The sequence below is a fragment of the Molossus molossus genome, unplaced genomic scaffold (genome assembly GCF_014108415.1).
Source record: "Molossus molossus isolate mMolMol1 unplaced genomic scaffold, mMolMol1.p scaffold_m16_p_18, whole genome shotgun sequence".
Lineage (NCBI taxonomy): Eukaryota > Metazoa > Chordata > Mammalia > Chiroptera > Molossidae > Molossus > Molossus molossus.
Genome location: NW_023425353.1, coordinates 61824097 through 61842099, shown reverse-complemented (window position 1 = coordinate 61842099; position 18003 = coordinate 61824097). Strand labels below are relative to the sequence as shown.

General features: G+C 49.4%; 1 protein-coding gene across 1 annotated transcript; it reads right to left on the bottom strand.

Annotated features, from left to right (window-relative positions):
• Nucleotides 1–1272: 1272 nt before the first annotated feature.
• Nucleotides 1273–17479, bottom strand: LOC118633347 (C-C chemokine receptor type 3-like). Its single transcript, XM_036267181.1, has 2 exons — nucleotides 16413–17479; nucleotides 1273–2915 (listed from the first exon to the last, which is right to left on the bottom strand). Exon 2 carries the CDS (start codon nucleotides 2902–2904, stop codon nucleotides 1834–1836), a length of 1071 nt encoding a protein of 356 aa, XP_036123074.1. The 5' UTR covers nucleotides 2905–2915; nucleotides 16413–17479; the 3' UTR covers nucleotides 1273–1833.
• Nucleotides 17480–18003: the final 524 nt, after the last annotated feature.

The window sequence follows — 18003 nt, the reverse complement described above, 5'->3', positions numbered from 1 at the left end:
GGCGAGGGGTGAAGGGGCCAGCACCACTCACTGCACGGAGCGGCCAGTGGCCACGCGCGGCTGTTGAAGTGGAATAAGAACGGCCCTGGCCAGTGCGGCTCAGTGGTTAGGCGCCGTCGCCCCATGCACCGAGCCAGTTACCGGTCAGGGCACCTGCCTGGGTGGCGGTCAGGGCACATGCCTGGGTGGTGGTCAGGGCACCTGCCTGGGTGGCGGTCAGGGCACATGCCTGGGTGGCGGTCTCCACCCCTGGCGGGGGGCATGCAGGAGGCAGCCGACCGATGTTTCTCTCTCTCTCACTCTCCCTTCCTCTCTCTCTCAAAAAAAAAAAAATCAATAAAAACATACTGAAAAATATACAAAATAAAATGGACTAAACATTAAAGCGTCAGCTCCTCAGTCACTCTGGCCGCATCCCAAGTGCTCGTGGCTGCCTGAGCAGTGACCACACTGGACGGCGCAGACGTCCGGGCTGGGGAGCCAAGTGGAGCACCCTGAATTGACTTGCTTGGGGGCAGTTTTGCGTGGGTCCCAAAACTCCTAAAAGCTTCCAGGGATCAGGGGAGCATAAATGAGCACCTCTACCCGGCACCGCGGCTACCGAAGGGCAGAGACCACTTCCTGTTTCCTAATTTACCTCCCTGCATGGCTCTGGGGCCTCCACTCCATCCTGCGTGTGCTGCCAGATCCACCTCTCTAGGGCACCACGATGGCCTGCCCTGCTCCAAACCCTGCCCTCCCAACAAAGCCCAAGATGATTTGCCTGAAATTCCTGGCCCTTCCCAGCCCACCCAGCCCGCCCCACCACCCACACACGTGGTGCTCCCCCACCCCACCTCTGCATGGGCATTTCGTTGGCTTAAGATGCCTCCGCCTATCCCCTCCCTTCCAATCCTGTTCCTCTTTCATAGACCTGCTCGGAAGCCACTTCCTCCACGAAGTCTTCCTCTCTCAGATTCCAGCACAAGTGGCTTCTCCCTTCCTGGCCCCGAGGAGCACCGAGTGTGTTCCCCTTTGCACCGCATTCATTTCTGTCTTTCACCCCCGCCCAGTGGAACGTTTCAGGGAGGCAAGGGCTGGGTTTGTTTCGTACATTCCGCACCCTTCACTTAACCGAAGCGATGCCCGCGCCTCCGTCCGCACCACGTCACACACAGCTGCCGAGTGACGGGCGCTGAGGAGGACGCTGTCTGCACCTTTCGGGGCGGGGGGGGGGGGGGTGTCTATGCGCAAGGCCTTGGTTCTCTACCGAAAACGCCCAACTGCTCTTCTTCCTCTGAGTCACTCCTGGGAAACGTGGTCACTCGGTGCGAATAGAAAATCAATTCAATATTAAGAATAATCAGAGCAGGGATGACATACCATTGTGCTGCTGGAGAGTACATAGCCATAATCTGCAAAAAGAGAGACTCTTGACCAAGCAAGGAAAGAGCTAGGCACAAGAAGGCATGTGATGGATTTATTGCATTTTGCAAAATAGGCGTCGTTTATGTCAATAGTTGGCTGAAGTTAAGATTTAAAATATACAAAGTTTTACCTGTTTGTAGCTGCCTAGACTAACTGTCGAACAGGTGCGTTCATGTGTATGTAACTCTTCGTAAGCAAAGCTTTTTGAGCTTGACAATAAGTAAGCTGCCCAGCCACTGTCCTCTGGTAATGACTTCGGGGTGCATAGATATACCGCTACCATTGTGGACATATGTCCACGTCTTCAACAGCTTCTTCAGTTGTGCTGCAAATTCAAAGGACTGGTGTAGAGATCAATGCCATTGGCTCAGTGTATTTGCTTGCCGTGCCCGGTGCATTTTCTTTGGGGAGTTTTCTGCATCTGACCTAGAATACAGCAGAGAGTTCCTGCTCCCCTGTGGACCGGGATACCGAGCTACCTCTTTCCAGTGTCTCGCCAGCAAAGAATGGATTGCACTTGCCCAAGTGCACAGCCACGTGCCTGTGGAAAAAGTGGCGGAGGTGCTTCTGGAACCTCTCTCCGACGAAGGCGTAGATCACAGGGTTGACGCAGCAGTGCGTGAAGGACACCACCTCCGTCACCATCAGGGCGATGTCCAGCCGGTTGCTCTGCTCACAGCTGTTGTCGAAAAAGATCTTTGGAAAAGTGGAGAGAAGGACAACCAGGTTGTAGGGTGCCCAGAAAATGAAAAAGACCACCATGATGACGAAAATGAGCCGGATGGCCCTGAGCTTTTTCCTGCTGGGGCTTCTCACCAGTGTCTTGATGATTCCGGAGTAGCAGACCACCATAGTGAGCAGCGGCAGAGCCAGGCTCAAGATGTTCATTCGCAAGGCGTAGAAACACTTCCAGGGCCTTTCTTTGTCCTCTGGGTACAGGGAGCTGCAGAACAACATGTCGGACTGCTCTTGGGCCTTGTGGAAGATGAATTCAGGGAGGGCTACTACCCCTGCCAGGACCCACGTGAAGACACTGCTTATGATCCCAACGGTGAAGGTCCGGGCTCGAAGCGCAAACACGGCGTGGACGATGGCCAGGTACCGGTCTACGGTCAGCAGGATGATGAAGAAGACCTCCCCGTACAAGCCTACAGAATACAGCCCCGAGAGCAGCTTGCACATGCCGTGGCCGAACACCCAGTGGCCCCACTTCATGTAGTGGATCCAGAAGGGCAGCGTGAACAGAAAGAGCAAGTCAGAGATGGCCAGGTTGAGCAGGTAGATGTTCGTCATGGTCGAGAAGCGCCTGTATTTTGTGAGGATCACCACCACCATCACGTTGCCCAGCAGCCCAACCCCGAAGACCAGGGCATACAGTGGGGGCAGCAGCTGGGCCTCCAGCTCTTGGACGTCCACTTTGAAACATGGCATTGAAAAATCATAGTCATACCCTGTGGTATCTTCCTCAATCCCAGGCCTGGCTATGGTGGTTGCCATTTTTCTGTTCCCTGTGACAGAAGAAACAGAAGCAACCCCACAGTTAGGCACGGCCCCTGTTTTCTGAATCCCAGTGGATTTATTATTTACCCAGCAAAACTACGCGTGATAAATAGCCTGTACATCTAAGGGTTCTTCAGCATCTGTCCGAGTTGCTGTGGGGAGGAGTCAGAGATGAAAGATGGGAGTTTTGAAAGTTAGCATGAGCCACAGTGAGAAAAGAGACAGAAATGCGTGGGTGGTGATGAAGAACGGGGATGAGGACTTCTGAAAGTATTTGAAAGAAGCACAAAACAGCCCTGGCCAGTTTGGCTCAGTGGTTAGAGTGTCGGCCCATGGACCAGAGTGTCCCAGGTTCGGTTTTCCCCAGGTTTGGTTTCCCCTAAGGGCACGCACCTCAGTTGCAGTTCCTCCCTGACCCCTGTTGGGGTCGTGTGGGTGGCAACCCGTCGATGTGCCTCTCTCATTGATGTTTCTCTCTCTCTCTTCCTCCTCTCTCCCTCCCGCTCTCTCTGAAGATAAATGCAAAAATGTCCTTGGGTGAGGATTAAAAAAAAAAAAAAAAAAGGAAGCACAAAACAGGAAAAAACAGACTAGATACTGGATAATAATAATAATAATATAACCATTATTATTATTGCTGTAAATTTAAGGTATTTTGCATTTTATATTTTACTGTTTGTATATGACTTTCATAATCATCTTACCTATTTAAAAATTAAATGCTCTTAATGATAATAGTGATTATTATTACAAATAATTACCCCTCTCCCTGGCCCCATGATAATGTGCTGTTCAACATAGCAAATGGGGAAATTAACCCTTGAAGAAATTTAGTAATTTACCCCAAGCTCTCTAACAAGTAAACACAGAAGTTCAGGCCAGATCCTCTGTATCTGTGTCCAATTTTCTCATCACTAGATTCAAATGCAGTGATTTCTAAGCTCGACTTTTGATGACGCAGCTATTAGGATTATTATTAACTACTATAACAATTACAATTATAAGCAGTATTGACCTCGGTTAATTAACCTCTCTTCCGCTCCTCATAACACTGAGACATGCCATCCTGGGCCAACAGCAAACCCCTTTGGGGGCGGACCCGGAGGCTAAGCCAATGGGATTTCTTATCACCTTTGATATTTTTAAGCCCAGGATCCCTGGGGTCAGTGCCTGCTTTTCTTAGATTACAGACTTCCCTGGAGAAGAAGGAAAAGCAGCCAAGGAGGGAGTCCCAGGGAGAACAGTTAGTCCCAGCACTCCTTCCTCGGAGGAAATCCTGCTGACTTAATTCTTCCTACAAGGAAAATTGGGAAGGACAGAAATGTGTAAGTCAGTGAGTGTTTCTCCAGGTAAGTCCTAGAACTGCAGTGCTTGGAGCAATGGCCAGGACTTGCCTGTGCTCCCTAATAGAACACTGAGCCCCCAAAGGCCAGCCCTGCCCGCGGCTGTGAGGTGGGAGGCTCAGCAGCCAGCCCTAGCTGTTCCTGTCACCAGCTGTCGGCTGGGACGAGCCCTTGACTCTGAGCCTCCTTGACTCAGCTCCAAAATCAGAATCCTGCCACCGCTCGAGGTGGTGGTGAGGGCCAGGTGAGATGGTCCCCATGAGTGCACATTTGAAACTCAAAACAGCTATAAAATTGGCACGAGCAGAAGTGAAAGAAAGGCCACGAGAAGCCCTTCCCTATGAAATTAGGAGAGTGGGGTCTCCGACAGAGCCGTCGGTCTATTTTCATGGCTCTGTCCCAGGACACCAGTGACACGCTCCGGCTTCTGAGGGGAGCGTGGGGAAGAATGCTGTAGGATCTTTCTGTCAGCATTCTTATTCTGAGTGGCATAAACCACAGCAGCTGAGAAAACAACATTGTTTTGCCTGTGACACATTTACAACCACAGAGAGCGTCCTCTACACTTCTCTATTTGTGTGTTCTCTGTTTGTATATTCATTATTTGTGTTTTCGTTTCTTCTCTCCCAGACTAATCTAAAAACAAGTCCATTAAAAACCATTCCTGAAGTTTTGGTCAACTTCGTGGCCGTGCTTTTAACTCACGTGGCTTCCAGAAAGCCAACGTGGCCGGTGCGTTGACATTGTAAACCTTTTGGGGGCGCTAGAGTGCAAAGCACAGGGAAGGGCGCCCACAGGCTCTCAAGAGTCAGGAGCCAAGTCCGGGATTACTCTCATCTCAGAGATATGAAAACTGACCCCATGTAGCCGCATACGGTTTTTATCTGTTTGTACAGTTCTGATGAAAATGAGTATTTAAATCTGAAATAGGTTTGAAGTAGGCTTTTAAAAATGACTTTTCAGCCCTGGCCAGTTTGGCTCAGCGGTTAGAGCGTCGGCCTGCGGTCCGGAGAGACCCGGGTTCGGTTCCCGCTAAGGGCATGTACAGTGATACCTCGGTTCTCGAACGCCTCGGTTTTCGACCAAATGGAGATTCGAGAAACTTTTGTCTCGGAATCCGAACAAATATTTGGAACTCGAACTTCCGAGATGAGCCGAACGGCGTTCATTCGGCCCAGCGCGCCTTGCTTGCGTCATCAGTGTGAGTGCAGAGAGAGAGTCACGCTTTCCTATTGGTTTCATTGCTTCGGTTCTCGAACAATTCGGTTCTCGACCGTCCTCCTGGAACGAATTATGTTCGAGAACCGAGGTATCACTGTACCTCGGTTGCAGTTTGTCCCCAGTCCTGGTTGGTCGTGCGCGTGGCAGCCACTCGATGTGTCCCTTCACGTCGATGTTTCTCACTCTCTCTCCCTTCCTCTCTCTCCCTCCCATTCTATCTGTACAAAAAATGGAAAAATATCCTCAGGTGAGGATAAAAAAAAAAAAAAAAAAGACTTTTCACATTTTGGAAAAATAAGAGTAAAGAAACAGACAAGGTCAACAATAAAGAAAAGGAAAGAAACGCAAATTAAAAAGCACCCCAAATCTCACCATGCAGAGTTTATCGCGAATATTAACATGTCTCTCTGCGGATATGCACACCTGGAGATATATTCTACCCAAAATGGACATGATACCATAGCTGGTTCACTAAGTCCCTCATTGTACAGCTCGGCTGCGCAATGCAAACGAGGCTTCACAGTGTCTAAAACCACTTGACCCTCTGCCCACTTTGCACCTGTTGGGTAGCCAAAAAAAGGATTCACAAATTTGAGTCAAAGTGGTTTAAATGTAGCCTGGCGACACATAGAGAATGAGTAAAACCTAGAACTGTTGTCAGCTTATCATTTCAGTTTCTTGTCTTCTCTCATTGGTCCTTGCTAAAGGGCAGTGATGACATGGGGGAGGGGCCAGCATGACAGGCATGGGCAGAGCGGGAAGGGGGAGTGGGGGGGGGGTCCTGGCCTCCTGTTCATACTTGATTTCCGTGGCTGCTGTCTGCTGAGCTGGGGCGACCGGTCCCAGCCCTGAGCCTTATGCTAGCATGCGCTGCCATGGTTTGTGCTAATGGCCTCGTGATCCATGGGTTCCTGGCCTTCCCTGGGCATTGTGACCTCTCCCAATTGAAAGTGTTCCCTCAGCTCTGGCTGGGATGGAGAACCCTCTCTGTCCCTGCATCTCCATCTGCATCCTGGCTCAGGACCCGGGCACCTTTGGAATGGGGGCACCAGGCAGACTCGTGCTCCTTGTCGCCCGTGCCTCGACGAACCAGGAACTTTAAGAGGCAAATTGGACTTTTTTGCCGCCTGACCACCTACTTAACTGCACTCCCCACCCCATATGGGTAAAGAGGTGCCTCGCAGGGAGACATCCTCTTAGGGATCCCCCCGATTTATCAAGAGTCCTCTGCACCCCCGCAACTCTGGTCAAAGCCTGGATGGGAAAGGGAGGGACCCACAGCTGTGATTGCTTCCTCCCATGACCATTGTCTCTCCTCACGATTCCTGGAGTCATGAGGAGAGGAGCCTCCTCCGCCACATTCTGGCCCAGCCAGGTCCAAAGAGATGTATGCACACCCCTCTTCACTGTCGTAGCTAATGAACACCTCTCCGTGTTAACAAGCACAGTCTTACATTCACCAGCTTTAAATGTCAATGAATTTTGCAAAACTGAATTGAGAACGACTGTCTAAGATTGGAGATACTTCTTTAGAAAACATATTGAAGTTTAGAATGCCATTTTAATGATCAAAACGATGGTTTTTATGATGACACTCAAAGCTAGTGAGGTTGCTGCCGTGAACCTGGAGCACAGAGCCATTGCTCATGCAATGTGACTTGGTTCCATGAGTTTTAGAAATTCTAAACATAACAAGAACCATCAAGTTACATAGGGCCCTGACCGGTTTGGCTCAGCAGTTAGAACCTCGGCCCGAGGACTGAAGGGTCCCAGGTTCGATTCCCGGCTCTGGTCAGGGTTGTGGGGGAAGCAACCAGTTGATGTGACATCAATGTTTCTCTCTCTCCCCCTCCTTCCCTTCCACTTCCACTCTATCTAAAAAAAAAAATCAATGGAAAATATCCTTGAGCGAAGATTAAAAAAAAAAAAAAGATACATAGGGCTTTGATTAAGAAGTTCAACTCCTAGGAATTCACCCTAAGAGGGAAAGGTTGACCAACCAAAACACAATTGCACAAAGGTGTTCATTGTGGTTTCATTTTGATTGTAGAGACAAAAAAAGTGGAAACAGTCTAAATGTTTGACTCCCGAAAGATATTCTGAATAAACTGTAGTCCATGTGCACAACAGAGCATCATGCAGTCACTGTGAGCAGGTCTGGGCACCGGGAGAAGCCCAGACAGATGCCGATGAGAAAGGGAGGAGGCGCCGTGCCCAGGGCAGCCTGCAGCTCTGTGCCCCACAAACCGCCTGGCCGGGAAGTAAAGACAGCTGCGGCAGGGCAGCGCAGTCTGGTTTGTCAAGTGGTAAAATTTGAAATTGTTAAAAATTCCCTTAGGTTTAAACTGCAACGGAGGGCAAGGGCTTAGAAGCAGAGGCTGCGGAAGACTCGACAAACGCACTTCCAGAGGAAATTGGGCTGAAAACCTAGCAGACGGCCAGAGGGGGATCTCTCAGAACGTGAAACCACAGGAGCTCTGAGAAACCTGAAGTGCCGGCCACGCTGGGCAGAGTGTCGGATTTTCACTTAGAAACATTAGTAGCTTGGTCCTCCTTTTCGATCTTGGGTGGAGCTAATGTACAAGCACCCAGACTGGGGGTGGGGGTCTTCTCTCGGGGTCTTGGACCTGAGCTGGACTGAGCAGCTTCCGCAGGAAGACTGAGAAGGGCCTTCAGATGGCCGTGGGAGGCTCTCCACGTGGGCACGTGGGTCTGTGGGTGCCAGCTCCCGGGGTGCCTCCCAGTCCTCTCCTGTGTGGCCCTTTTGTGCCCACATGTTCTCTCCTTCCTCCTCTGTGACTCTTAGTGCTTTTGGCAAATTCTGAAGTTGGAGGATAACCACGGGACCCCTGCCCTTTTCTTGGTGGGCCCCGGACTTTCAGCCTGTGTGGCTGGACACTCGTATATCCTGGCGCGGGCATCAGAAGGCACCCCGTTCAAACCTCCCTGTCTTTGAAGAAGTGGAGACCATTTCGCTGAACCCCCAAGCATCTGCTCAGATGCGAGCCAGAGCTGCTCCTAAAGCATCCACTCAGAGAGGCTTGTTAAACCCGATGCCCCCAGTTAAACCAGTGTGCCGGTCTCCAGCTCCCTGGCCTTGAGCGCCGGCCCATACGGTGCCTCTGAATGGAAGAAATCTTTTTCCTGCACGGACCAAATAATGCATGATGCGGTCAACACTTCCTTTGTGAGATGTGTTCCCCCTTATTGTAAACAATCACCTGAGAAGGGAGAACACCGGGAAGAAAATCATCTCTGAGTTCAGGAAGGTGCCATGCTTTGCACACGACCAATGTGAGGTAAGACAAGAATAACTGTGCCCTCCTTAGGCCACGCACTTTATATATGTTTGCCTGTCCTTGCAACTTTGCAAGGTAGGTGTTTCTATCCCCATTTTACAGATGAGCAGAAAGAGGCTCAGCAAGGCTCAGTCACAACTGTGCTGTTAGTGCACGAAAGGGCTGGGGCTCTATCCCGTGTCCTTGGGCTCCAAAGCCCACACTATTCTTGTCATAGCATTCCATTTAGTAAGGACCACAGCACCCCAAAATCACATAAATGTTTATCTATAGTTCAGTATCTGTCTGCCTCTCTATCTAAATCTCTAATACATTTTAAATTTAGTTTGATATATGGCATGAACTACATTTCTATTTTATTTCTCTCAACATGGCTGACCAATTTAAAGACACTGTATGTTGAATAACCACCCTCTCCTCCTCGGGCTAGAAACAGCGCCTTCATCTTATTTTCTTCCACCTCCTTGATACCACTCGTGCACTTTACATTCCACGCCATTGACCAGGCAGAGAAGTAGCCAGTGTCCTGAGATGGGAGGGCACCTGGATGTGTTTGCAGAAGAGCAAGAAGGCCAGTGTGGCCAGAGAGCAGGGAGGCGTCAAGGAGGTGTGGGTCAAGGACAGGCAGGGTTCACTGCCACTGTGCAAACGTCAAAGAACCTGGCTCTCGCTGGCCCGTGTGGCTCAGTGGTTGAGCATCGGCCCACGCACCAAGGGGTCACTGGTTCGATTCCTGGTCAAGGCACATGCACAGGTTGTGGGCTCAATCCCCAGTAGAGGGTGTGCAGGAGGCAACCAATTCATGTATCTCTCTCACATCAATGTTTCTCTCTCTCTCTCCCTCTCCCTTCTCTCTCTAAAATTCAAGAAAGGCAAATATTAAAAAATAATAACTTGGCTCTTCTCTGAACAAGGTGGGGACCATTGGAGAGCTCACATTAAAGGCATAGCGTGGTCCCACTTATTCTTTATAAGGATCGTTCTGGCTGCTCTGTGGAAAATAGACCGTGAAAGCAAAGTTAGAAACAGGGACCAGTAGGGATGCTCTTATGATAATCCAGGCGCGACAGGACATCAGACTGGACTTGGTTTGGGGAGTAGAGAAGGCAAAAGTGATGGATTCTGGATAGATGCAGACGGTAGCATCACGGGGTTTGTTGGCAAATAGGCTGAAAGTGAGAAGTCGTCAGGGGCGACTCCACGAGTCTGGACTAGAGCAACTGGGAGGAAGAGGTGAAGAAGGCTGGAGGAAAAGAAGCCAGGTCTGGGAGGTGCTGAGTTGGAGACGTTTATGTGCCATCCAAGTGGAGGTGTCCGGTAGATGGCCCCAGGCAGAACTCTTGGCCGCAGATTAAAATGGACATTTCTCATGACATGAATGGCGTTTAAAGGCACGACACTGGGTCGGAGCACCAAAGACGTAAGTGTAGATAGTGGAGGACGGTGTCCTCAGGTTTGCCAAAAATCAGAGGTCAGAGAAATGAGCAGAACACAGCAAAAGAGACTGAGAGGAGTGGGCAGAGAAGGGGAGAAAAACTGGGCAGCTGGTGTCTCAGAAGCCAAGTGAAGGAGATTTTGCAAAGAGGAAGAAGTGACAAGGATTAAATGAACTAACAATGTGAGAACACCCACAGAGCCAGACACCTGTTCATTAGTTCGTCTCTTCTCTACCCACTGAGCTTCATTTTGTACGTTTCAGGCCTTTCCAAAATGCCTTAGATCTTGTTCAACATAATATAATGTGACTTTAGAGCAGGAAGCATCTCCTCCGCCTAAAGAGAAATACTTATCTTTCCACAAATAACTAGTCTGTAGCCCATTACTCAAGCTATAGAAAACTCACAACGATTGGTATCCAACAATCTGTTTTAACGAGACACTTCAGTCTTCGTTAAAATCTTTAGTTACAGTAACTGAGAAGTTTGAATTTCTGCCAATGAGTTGGGATCGCAACCAAATTAAATAACCTAATGAGAATCCAAGATTATATTAATCAATTTACTTATTGACATGCCCAAGGAAGACACATCAGGGGTGGATTATCTTTCACAACGATGCTGGCTAGCTAGATAACAGATGGAAGTTCTGGCAAATTCAAGACAATCAGGAATCAGGGAGAGTTCTACTGGGGACTGACTTGATGACGTGAAATGATCACTTTACATGGTCTTCGTACCACGCTTCTGTTAATGTAATCTAAATTCACATGCAGGAAGTTGTTTCAAAAACTCGATCATGAGCCATGGCCGGTTTGGCTCAGCAGTTAGAGCATCGGCCTGCGGTCCGGAGAGACCCGGGTTCGGTTCCTGCTAAGGGCATGTACCTCGGTTGCAGTTTGTCCCCGGCCCTGGTTGGTCGTGCAGGTGGCAGCAACTCGATGTGTCCCTTTCACGTCGATGTTTCTCTCTCTCTCTCTCTCTCTTTCCCTCCTACTCTATCTGAACAAAAAAAAGGAAAAATGTCCTCAGGTGAGGATAAAAAGAAAAAAAAACACAAAACTCCATCACGAGCTGACCTTACAGTCAGTTACAGATGAGCGTATGGTGGGGTTGTTAAAGTGGTCCAAGGCTGTGTCCAGAGCACTGCGCTAGGTCCCGGCAGGACATTTAATGCAAACATTGCCCAACTGAAATGTAGTCAGGAAGAAGCCCGACCCAATGAAGAAGATGTGATAGGAAGTCCCTCCTAAATGTATGCATCTGTTTTGTTTTTCTAAATATGTTTTCATTGATTGTTTTTAAAGAGAGAGGAAGGGAGAGAGAGAGAGAGAAACATCAATGTGAGAGAGATATCTATCAGTTGCCTCCTGCACGCCCCCTACTGGGGATTGAGCTGCAACCCGGGCATGTGTCCTGACCGGGAATCAAACTGGGATCTCTCGTCTATGGGATGACGCTCAGTCCACTGAGCCACTCTGGCTGGGCTGTATCCATCTGTTTTCTGTCTCTGAATTACATGCCCTACAACCTCCCTAAGCTTAGGTGAGAAGAAAAGGGAAAGTTGAGGGGTACAACAAAGAATATCCTCAGCTGCAAGCTCTTTAGAAGCCAAAACTGTGATGTGAGAACCCCAAGAGCCAATTCAATCTTGGTCCAAATTAATAGATCAATCATCCAGAGCGAAGGACCTCTACCAGCTGCTCCTCCATCCTCTGCTCCACCCAGCTATCTCTTCCTTTGTTTATCTAACTACCTGTGCATCGAGCTATTCTGATTGCCTCTCACCCGTACAAGCCGGCCAGCCCCCCAACTCCTTCCACCTCCTTCCACAGACACCTGGGTCAGTCTGAAAAATAATCATCGGGTAGACCTGTCCAGTAGAACTCTTCCGCAGGGATGAAATGTTTCGTATATGTACTGTCAATAAAGCCACATTAGCCACTGACTGTCGAGCGCTTACAATGTGGCTATTGAGGAACTGAACTCCCTCGCCCCTCACCTGAGGACATTTTTGCATTTATCTTCAGATAGAGTGGGAGGGAGAGAAGAAGAGAGAGAGAGAGAGAGAAACATCGATGTGCGAGAGACACATTGAATGGCTGCCACCCACACGACCCCCACCGGGGCCGGGGACAAACTGCAACCGAGGTACGTGCCCTTAGCGGGAACCAAACCTGGGACTCTCTGGTCCACGGGCCGACGTTCTAACTGCTGAGCCAAACCGGCCAGGGTGAGGAACTGAACTTTTCATTTAATTTAATTTACATTTAAATAGCCACCCGTGGTAAGTAGCCACCATGTTGGACAGTGCAGGACTAGTGCCCAGGGTAATGCCTGACACATACTAACTGCTCAATAAATGCTTCTTAAATGACTTAAGATGGAGACAGTTTTTGCTCTGCTTTTCATTGTTCAGAGAATTCACTGGAAATGTTGGGTCTGGCTCAGGCATGGCATTTGCAGAGGGGTAGTGTCAAGGTGGAGTACAGAACTGGCTAGATGACAGAGTTCCAGGATGTCAGCTATTGTGGGCACAACTTGGAATGTTCTGTATCAAAAAAATATAAGTCTTCAGATTCATTTTTAATTTTAGTGTTTTTTGTTTGTTCTTTGTGGCTAGTATTTGTCTTTGGTCTGAACCCAAGTTTTCTAATCTTTTTCATTAAAGGATTGGATTAGGCAATATTTTAGGTCCCTTTAAGATAGAAGAATCTATGATGTGATAGCTTTTCCCATAGACAGAGGGGTGACTCTCCAGAGAGCAGGACTTTAACGGCGTTGTAGGAAAACACATGTAACCACAAGCGGGGAAGAACTCGCCGAGAACCGCACGGTTACGTGCAGAGCTGTGGCTGCCCCGTGGGCAGGGTGCTCCCTCCTGGACCTGCGCTAGAACCTCTCAAGGATAAAATTGTGAATACGTGCACCCCTCTTCCCACTGCACACGTCTCAGCATCGCTACTTTCCGGGATAAGATCGTGAATACGTGCACCCCTCTTCCCACTGCACACGTCTCAGCATCGGTACTTTCCGGGACAAAATCGTGCATACGTGCACCCCTCTTCCCACTGCACACGTCTCAGCATCGCTACTTTCCGGGACAAAATCGTGCATACGTGCACCCCTCTTCCCACTGCACACGTCTCAGCATCGCTACTTTCCGGGACAAAATCGTGCGTACGTGCACTCCTCTTCCCACTGCACACGTCTCAGCATCTCTACTTTCCGGGACAAAATCGTGCATACGTGCACTCTTCTTCCCACTGCACATGTCTCAGCATCGGTACTTTCCGGGACATAATCGTGCATACGTGCACTCCTCTTCCCACTGCACACGGCTCAGCATCGGTACTTTCCGGGATAAGATTGTGCGTACGTGCACTCTTCTTCCCACTGCACACGTCTCAGCATCGCTACTTTCCGGGACAAAATCGTGCATACGTGCACCCCTCTTCCCACTGCACACGTCTCAGCATCGCTACTTTCCGGGACAAAATCGTGCGTACGTGCACTCCTCTTCCCACTGCACACGTCTCAGCATCTCTACTTTCCGGGACAAAATCGTGCATACGTGCACCCCTCTTCCCACTGCACACGTCTCAGCATCGCTACTTTCCGGGACAAAATCGTGAATACGTGCACTCTTCTTCCCACTGCACACGTCTCAGCATCGGTACTTTCCGGGACAAAATCGTGAGTACGTGCACTCCTCTTCCCACTGCACACGTCTCAGCATCTCTACTTTCCGGGACAAAATCGTGCATACGTGCACTCTTCTTCCCACTGCACACGTCTCAGCATCGGTACTTTCCGGGATAAGATCGTGCGTACGTGCACTCCTCTTCCCACTGCACACGTCTCAGCATCGGTACTTTCCGGGATAAGATCGTGCGTACGTGCACTCTTCTTCCCACTGCACACGTCTCAGCATCGGTACTTTCCGGGACAAAATCGTGCGTACGTGCACTCTTCTTCCCACTGCACATGTCTCAGCATCGGTACTTTCCGGGACAAAATCGTGCGTACGTGCACTCCTCTTCCCACTGCACACGTCTCAGCATCGGTGCTTTCCGGGACAAAATCGTGAGTACGTGCACTCCTCTTCCCACTGCACACGTCTCAGCATCGGTGCTTTCCGGGACAAAATCGTGAGTACGTGCACTCCTCTTCCCACTGCACACGTCTCAGCATCGGTACTTTCCGGGACAAAATCGTGAGTACGTGCACTCCTCTTCCCACTGCACACGTCTCAGCATCGGTACTTTCCGGGACAAAATCGTGAGTACGTGCACTCTTCTTCCCACTGCACACGTCTCAGCATCGGTACTTTAGGGCAGCACAGGTCTTCCTCAGCTCCAGTCGTCCTCATTAGTCACTAGAACAAAGGTTGCACCCCATTCTTGGAGCCTGCTCAGCTCATTTTAAGTGGGTTGGTTTCACCCACCTGCTAAGTGATTTCTAATATTCTTACCAACTTTGTTGTCCAAACATTATGCTCATTATATTTCAGTAGCAGATGTTTCAAATGTGGCTGATTTTTCGTGTTAGTACATAGGCTGATATGTCACTTAGTTGAGAGATGATCGTGAGGATGTGTTTTCACAGGGAACGAAAGCCTATGCCGTCAAATAGTGTGGTTGGGGGTGTTCAGCAGGACCAGCGGGTTAAGCCTCCTGGCCCTCGGTCCTTCCACCCCAACCTGTGCCATGGAGAGAAAACCACTGTCTCTCTTCGACGTGCCATGGGTGTGGTCACTGAAATCACCCTTGTAGAGTATCTTGTATTCTGAGAGTTTAAATTTCCTATCCTGCACCTAGTTCCACGTGGTTAAAAATTACTAGAAAATACAGTTTGTAGTGATTCCAACATATTGTACAGCTATCTGTGGTTAGTTCATCATTGTCTTATTAATGCATACCTAAGTTATTCCCAATTTGTACTTTTATAAATAATGCTGCAATAAACATATTTGTCTGCATTTTTTATTATTTCCTTCAAGTAGGTTTCCCAAAGCACCGTTTCTACCTGCAGTCACATTTCTAAGGCTCTTGACGCATTTCGCCAGGTTGCTTCCAGAAAGTGTATATATGCTTTTGGTACCAGTAGGTGATGCTGCCCGAATCAGCAAGCATCCACCAACACAGGGAAGATCTAACAGAAGATAATTATTCGGCCAATGATATGGCCAAAGGGATTTCATAATTGTTGTAACTAACATTTATTTCATTTCTTTTAAAACTGTCACTATTAGTCATGCATATTTCCTGTGAATTATCTGTCTGTGCCCTTTTTATTCCGCAGGGTATATCTGGGTTTTTTTCTTATTGAGTCAACAATGCTTCTCCCAGCAGAAGCAACTCGGCCTGTGTGGTTCAATGTTATCATCACCACCTTCCGACAAGAGCTGGGAATGTGTTCCAGCTCCTATTGCTTCCGCGTGCTCAAGACCCCACATTCCCCCCTTCCTCCCCCAAAGCACGTGTGAAACAACAGTCAACTTCCATCTCCAGCCAATCCAAGCTGCCCCGGATTAACAAAGCTCTCTATCCCTACCCTCTAACACAGGTCCCGGCAAAACGGTCAACCCTGTAGATCCAGACAAAAAGATACTAAATCAGTCAACTGATTCATCTAATGGTCTTACTCAGAGTGGATTCTCAATGAAAACTTGAAACATATACATATGTAATATATACATGTATGTACACATATATATGTGAACATATTTTCACCAGTTCTTACCATTCAGTACCAATAAACACAAAACTAGTAAGTGTGACCCTTTTCAGTGGTCATCTTCTCAATAGCTGAGCGTCTATGAAAGCCCAGGGAAGGCAATACGGGCACGGTTATGGGCATATTGACCGAGGAAGCATAAAAGGCTGAGTTTGGATCAGAGGAAGAGGCAGACATATCGTGGTATGGGCATGAGACAGACAGGAAAAATGGGAGAAAGCAAGAAGACAATGACATTTTTCACAACACACTGTTCCACTTTGGCTCCATGTTACCTACTAAATTGGGGTGGATGTCCCTCCCCTCTGCCCCCTTGATCCACGAGCACTCCTGGGAGGTACTGCACCCACCTAGACCCCTCGCTCCATCCCCCCTTTCCGAGAAACCTGGCAGTCTCTTCTACATTAACACCTTCTGTCGTGTTTAATGAGTTCTCCCCCAGACGAGAATAAAAAGATGAGTGGTACCTGCTAAATGAGCAGAGTCCTCTATGTGTCCAGCGACAGCTTAGGTCTTGCCACCGATGAAGCGGAGGTACCATCTGTTCAGAGACATCAGAAAGGTGGGAAACAACTCAACTTCCCCTTCTGAACAGGCTATCAGGTTTTGCAAGTTTTCAGAAAGATATCAACTTTGCTGGAGTTCTCCTTTTCTATGATTGAGATCGCACACTCCATGGCCATTTGAGAAACCCTTGACAAGATCGCTGATGCCCAGTGTTTTAGGGGTTCTGCATTTGCGGGGCACTGCTCACGTTTGAGGAAGAGGTGATAATTCTTGAATAAGCATTGCTTTCAATCCCACGGAGGCAGGATAATAAAACAATATTGGAATTTCCCTGTGCGGGAAGGATGACGCCTAGGGGGTACTTCACTGTTCTGCAGAGCTCAATAGGAGACTCTGCGAGGCAGGTCTTGGCACAGGTCTACACAACCCAAGAAAACATGGGTTGGAGTTTCAGGGGCAGTGCCTATAGCCTCATGACCTTGGGTTCATCACGCAATCTTGCTAGACCACCGCTCTCTCACCTGTGAGCTAGGAATAATAACAACCACATCACAGGGGTGCTGGGGAGCCAGCTAGGTAAATATGTAAAAGGGCTAAACAAACGTAGGGGTAGAGAACCACTGTGCCATGAGCTTCACGGGGCAGAGCCCCGGGCCTCTGGCGTGCTGATGTGTCCAGGGACTTAGCATGGTGCTGGGTACAGAGCTGGCTAAGTGGACAAGTGGATGAAATTTACCACATGTTTATAAACACCTGCTATGCACGTAGGACTGTCCCATGTGCTTCAAATGACAGAAAAGAGAAGAACGGACAAGCACTCTGCTGGGAGGGCATCTGGGCATGCTGGACCCAGCCTGGGGGAGCTGTGGAGTCAGCATTCAGCCCGCTGGCTCAGCAGAACCCCCGTCGGGGAAGAGGTCGAGAAACTGGCCCCTCTGGTCTGAAAAGAGAAGCTAAGAAGTGCTTAGTTGTTTTACGTGATTAGAGAATTGGCCTCTGCCGTGGGTTCTGGGACATCCCAGGGTGGAGCGTTACCAGGGTCTGGTTTCTAGCCCCTCGAACAAGGACAATATCAGCAGGGTCTCCCAGAAGGGGGGCCATCCTGGGAGCCTGATGCCGGAGCTGGGGTGCACAGCCTGTGCACACACCCCGTGGGGCGCGCCCGGGCCAGGGACCAGGGGCCACACCTCCCTGCCTGCCGCCGCCTCCCCACGTCTGCACACCCTCGGCTCTAGGTACTAACTGAACGAATGAACGAGAGAAGAAAGGCCATTCTCTTTGTAATAAAAATGTTATGTGAGAATAAGGACAGCTCTCTCCACTGGTGAGAGGCGGACGTGGAAAATCCCTGAGCCTTCCTCCAACTCCACCTGCATTGCCCAGGTTTCCCTTTCTGCCATGAACCCCCACTCCAGCCACTTGGGGTGCTCACTGGCCTCCAGACATGCCTCAGAGGGTCCCACCATCTCATGTTTGCTCACTTACCATCTTCCCTGCTCTCTCTGCTGGTCGGATCTACCTGCAGTCAGGGTCCAGCTCCCCTGGGAGGCC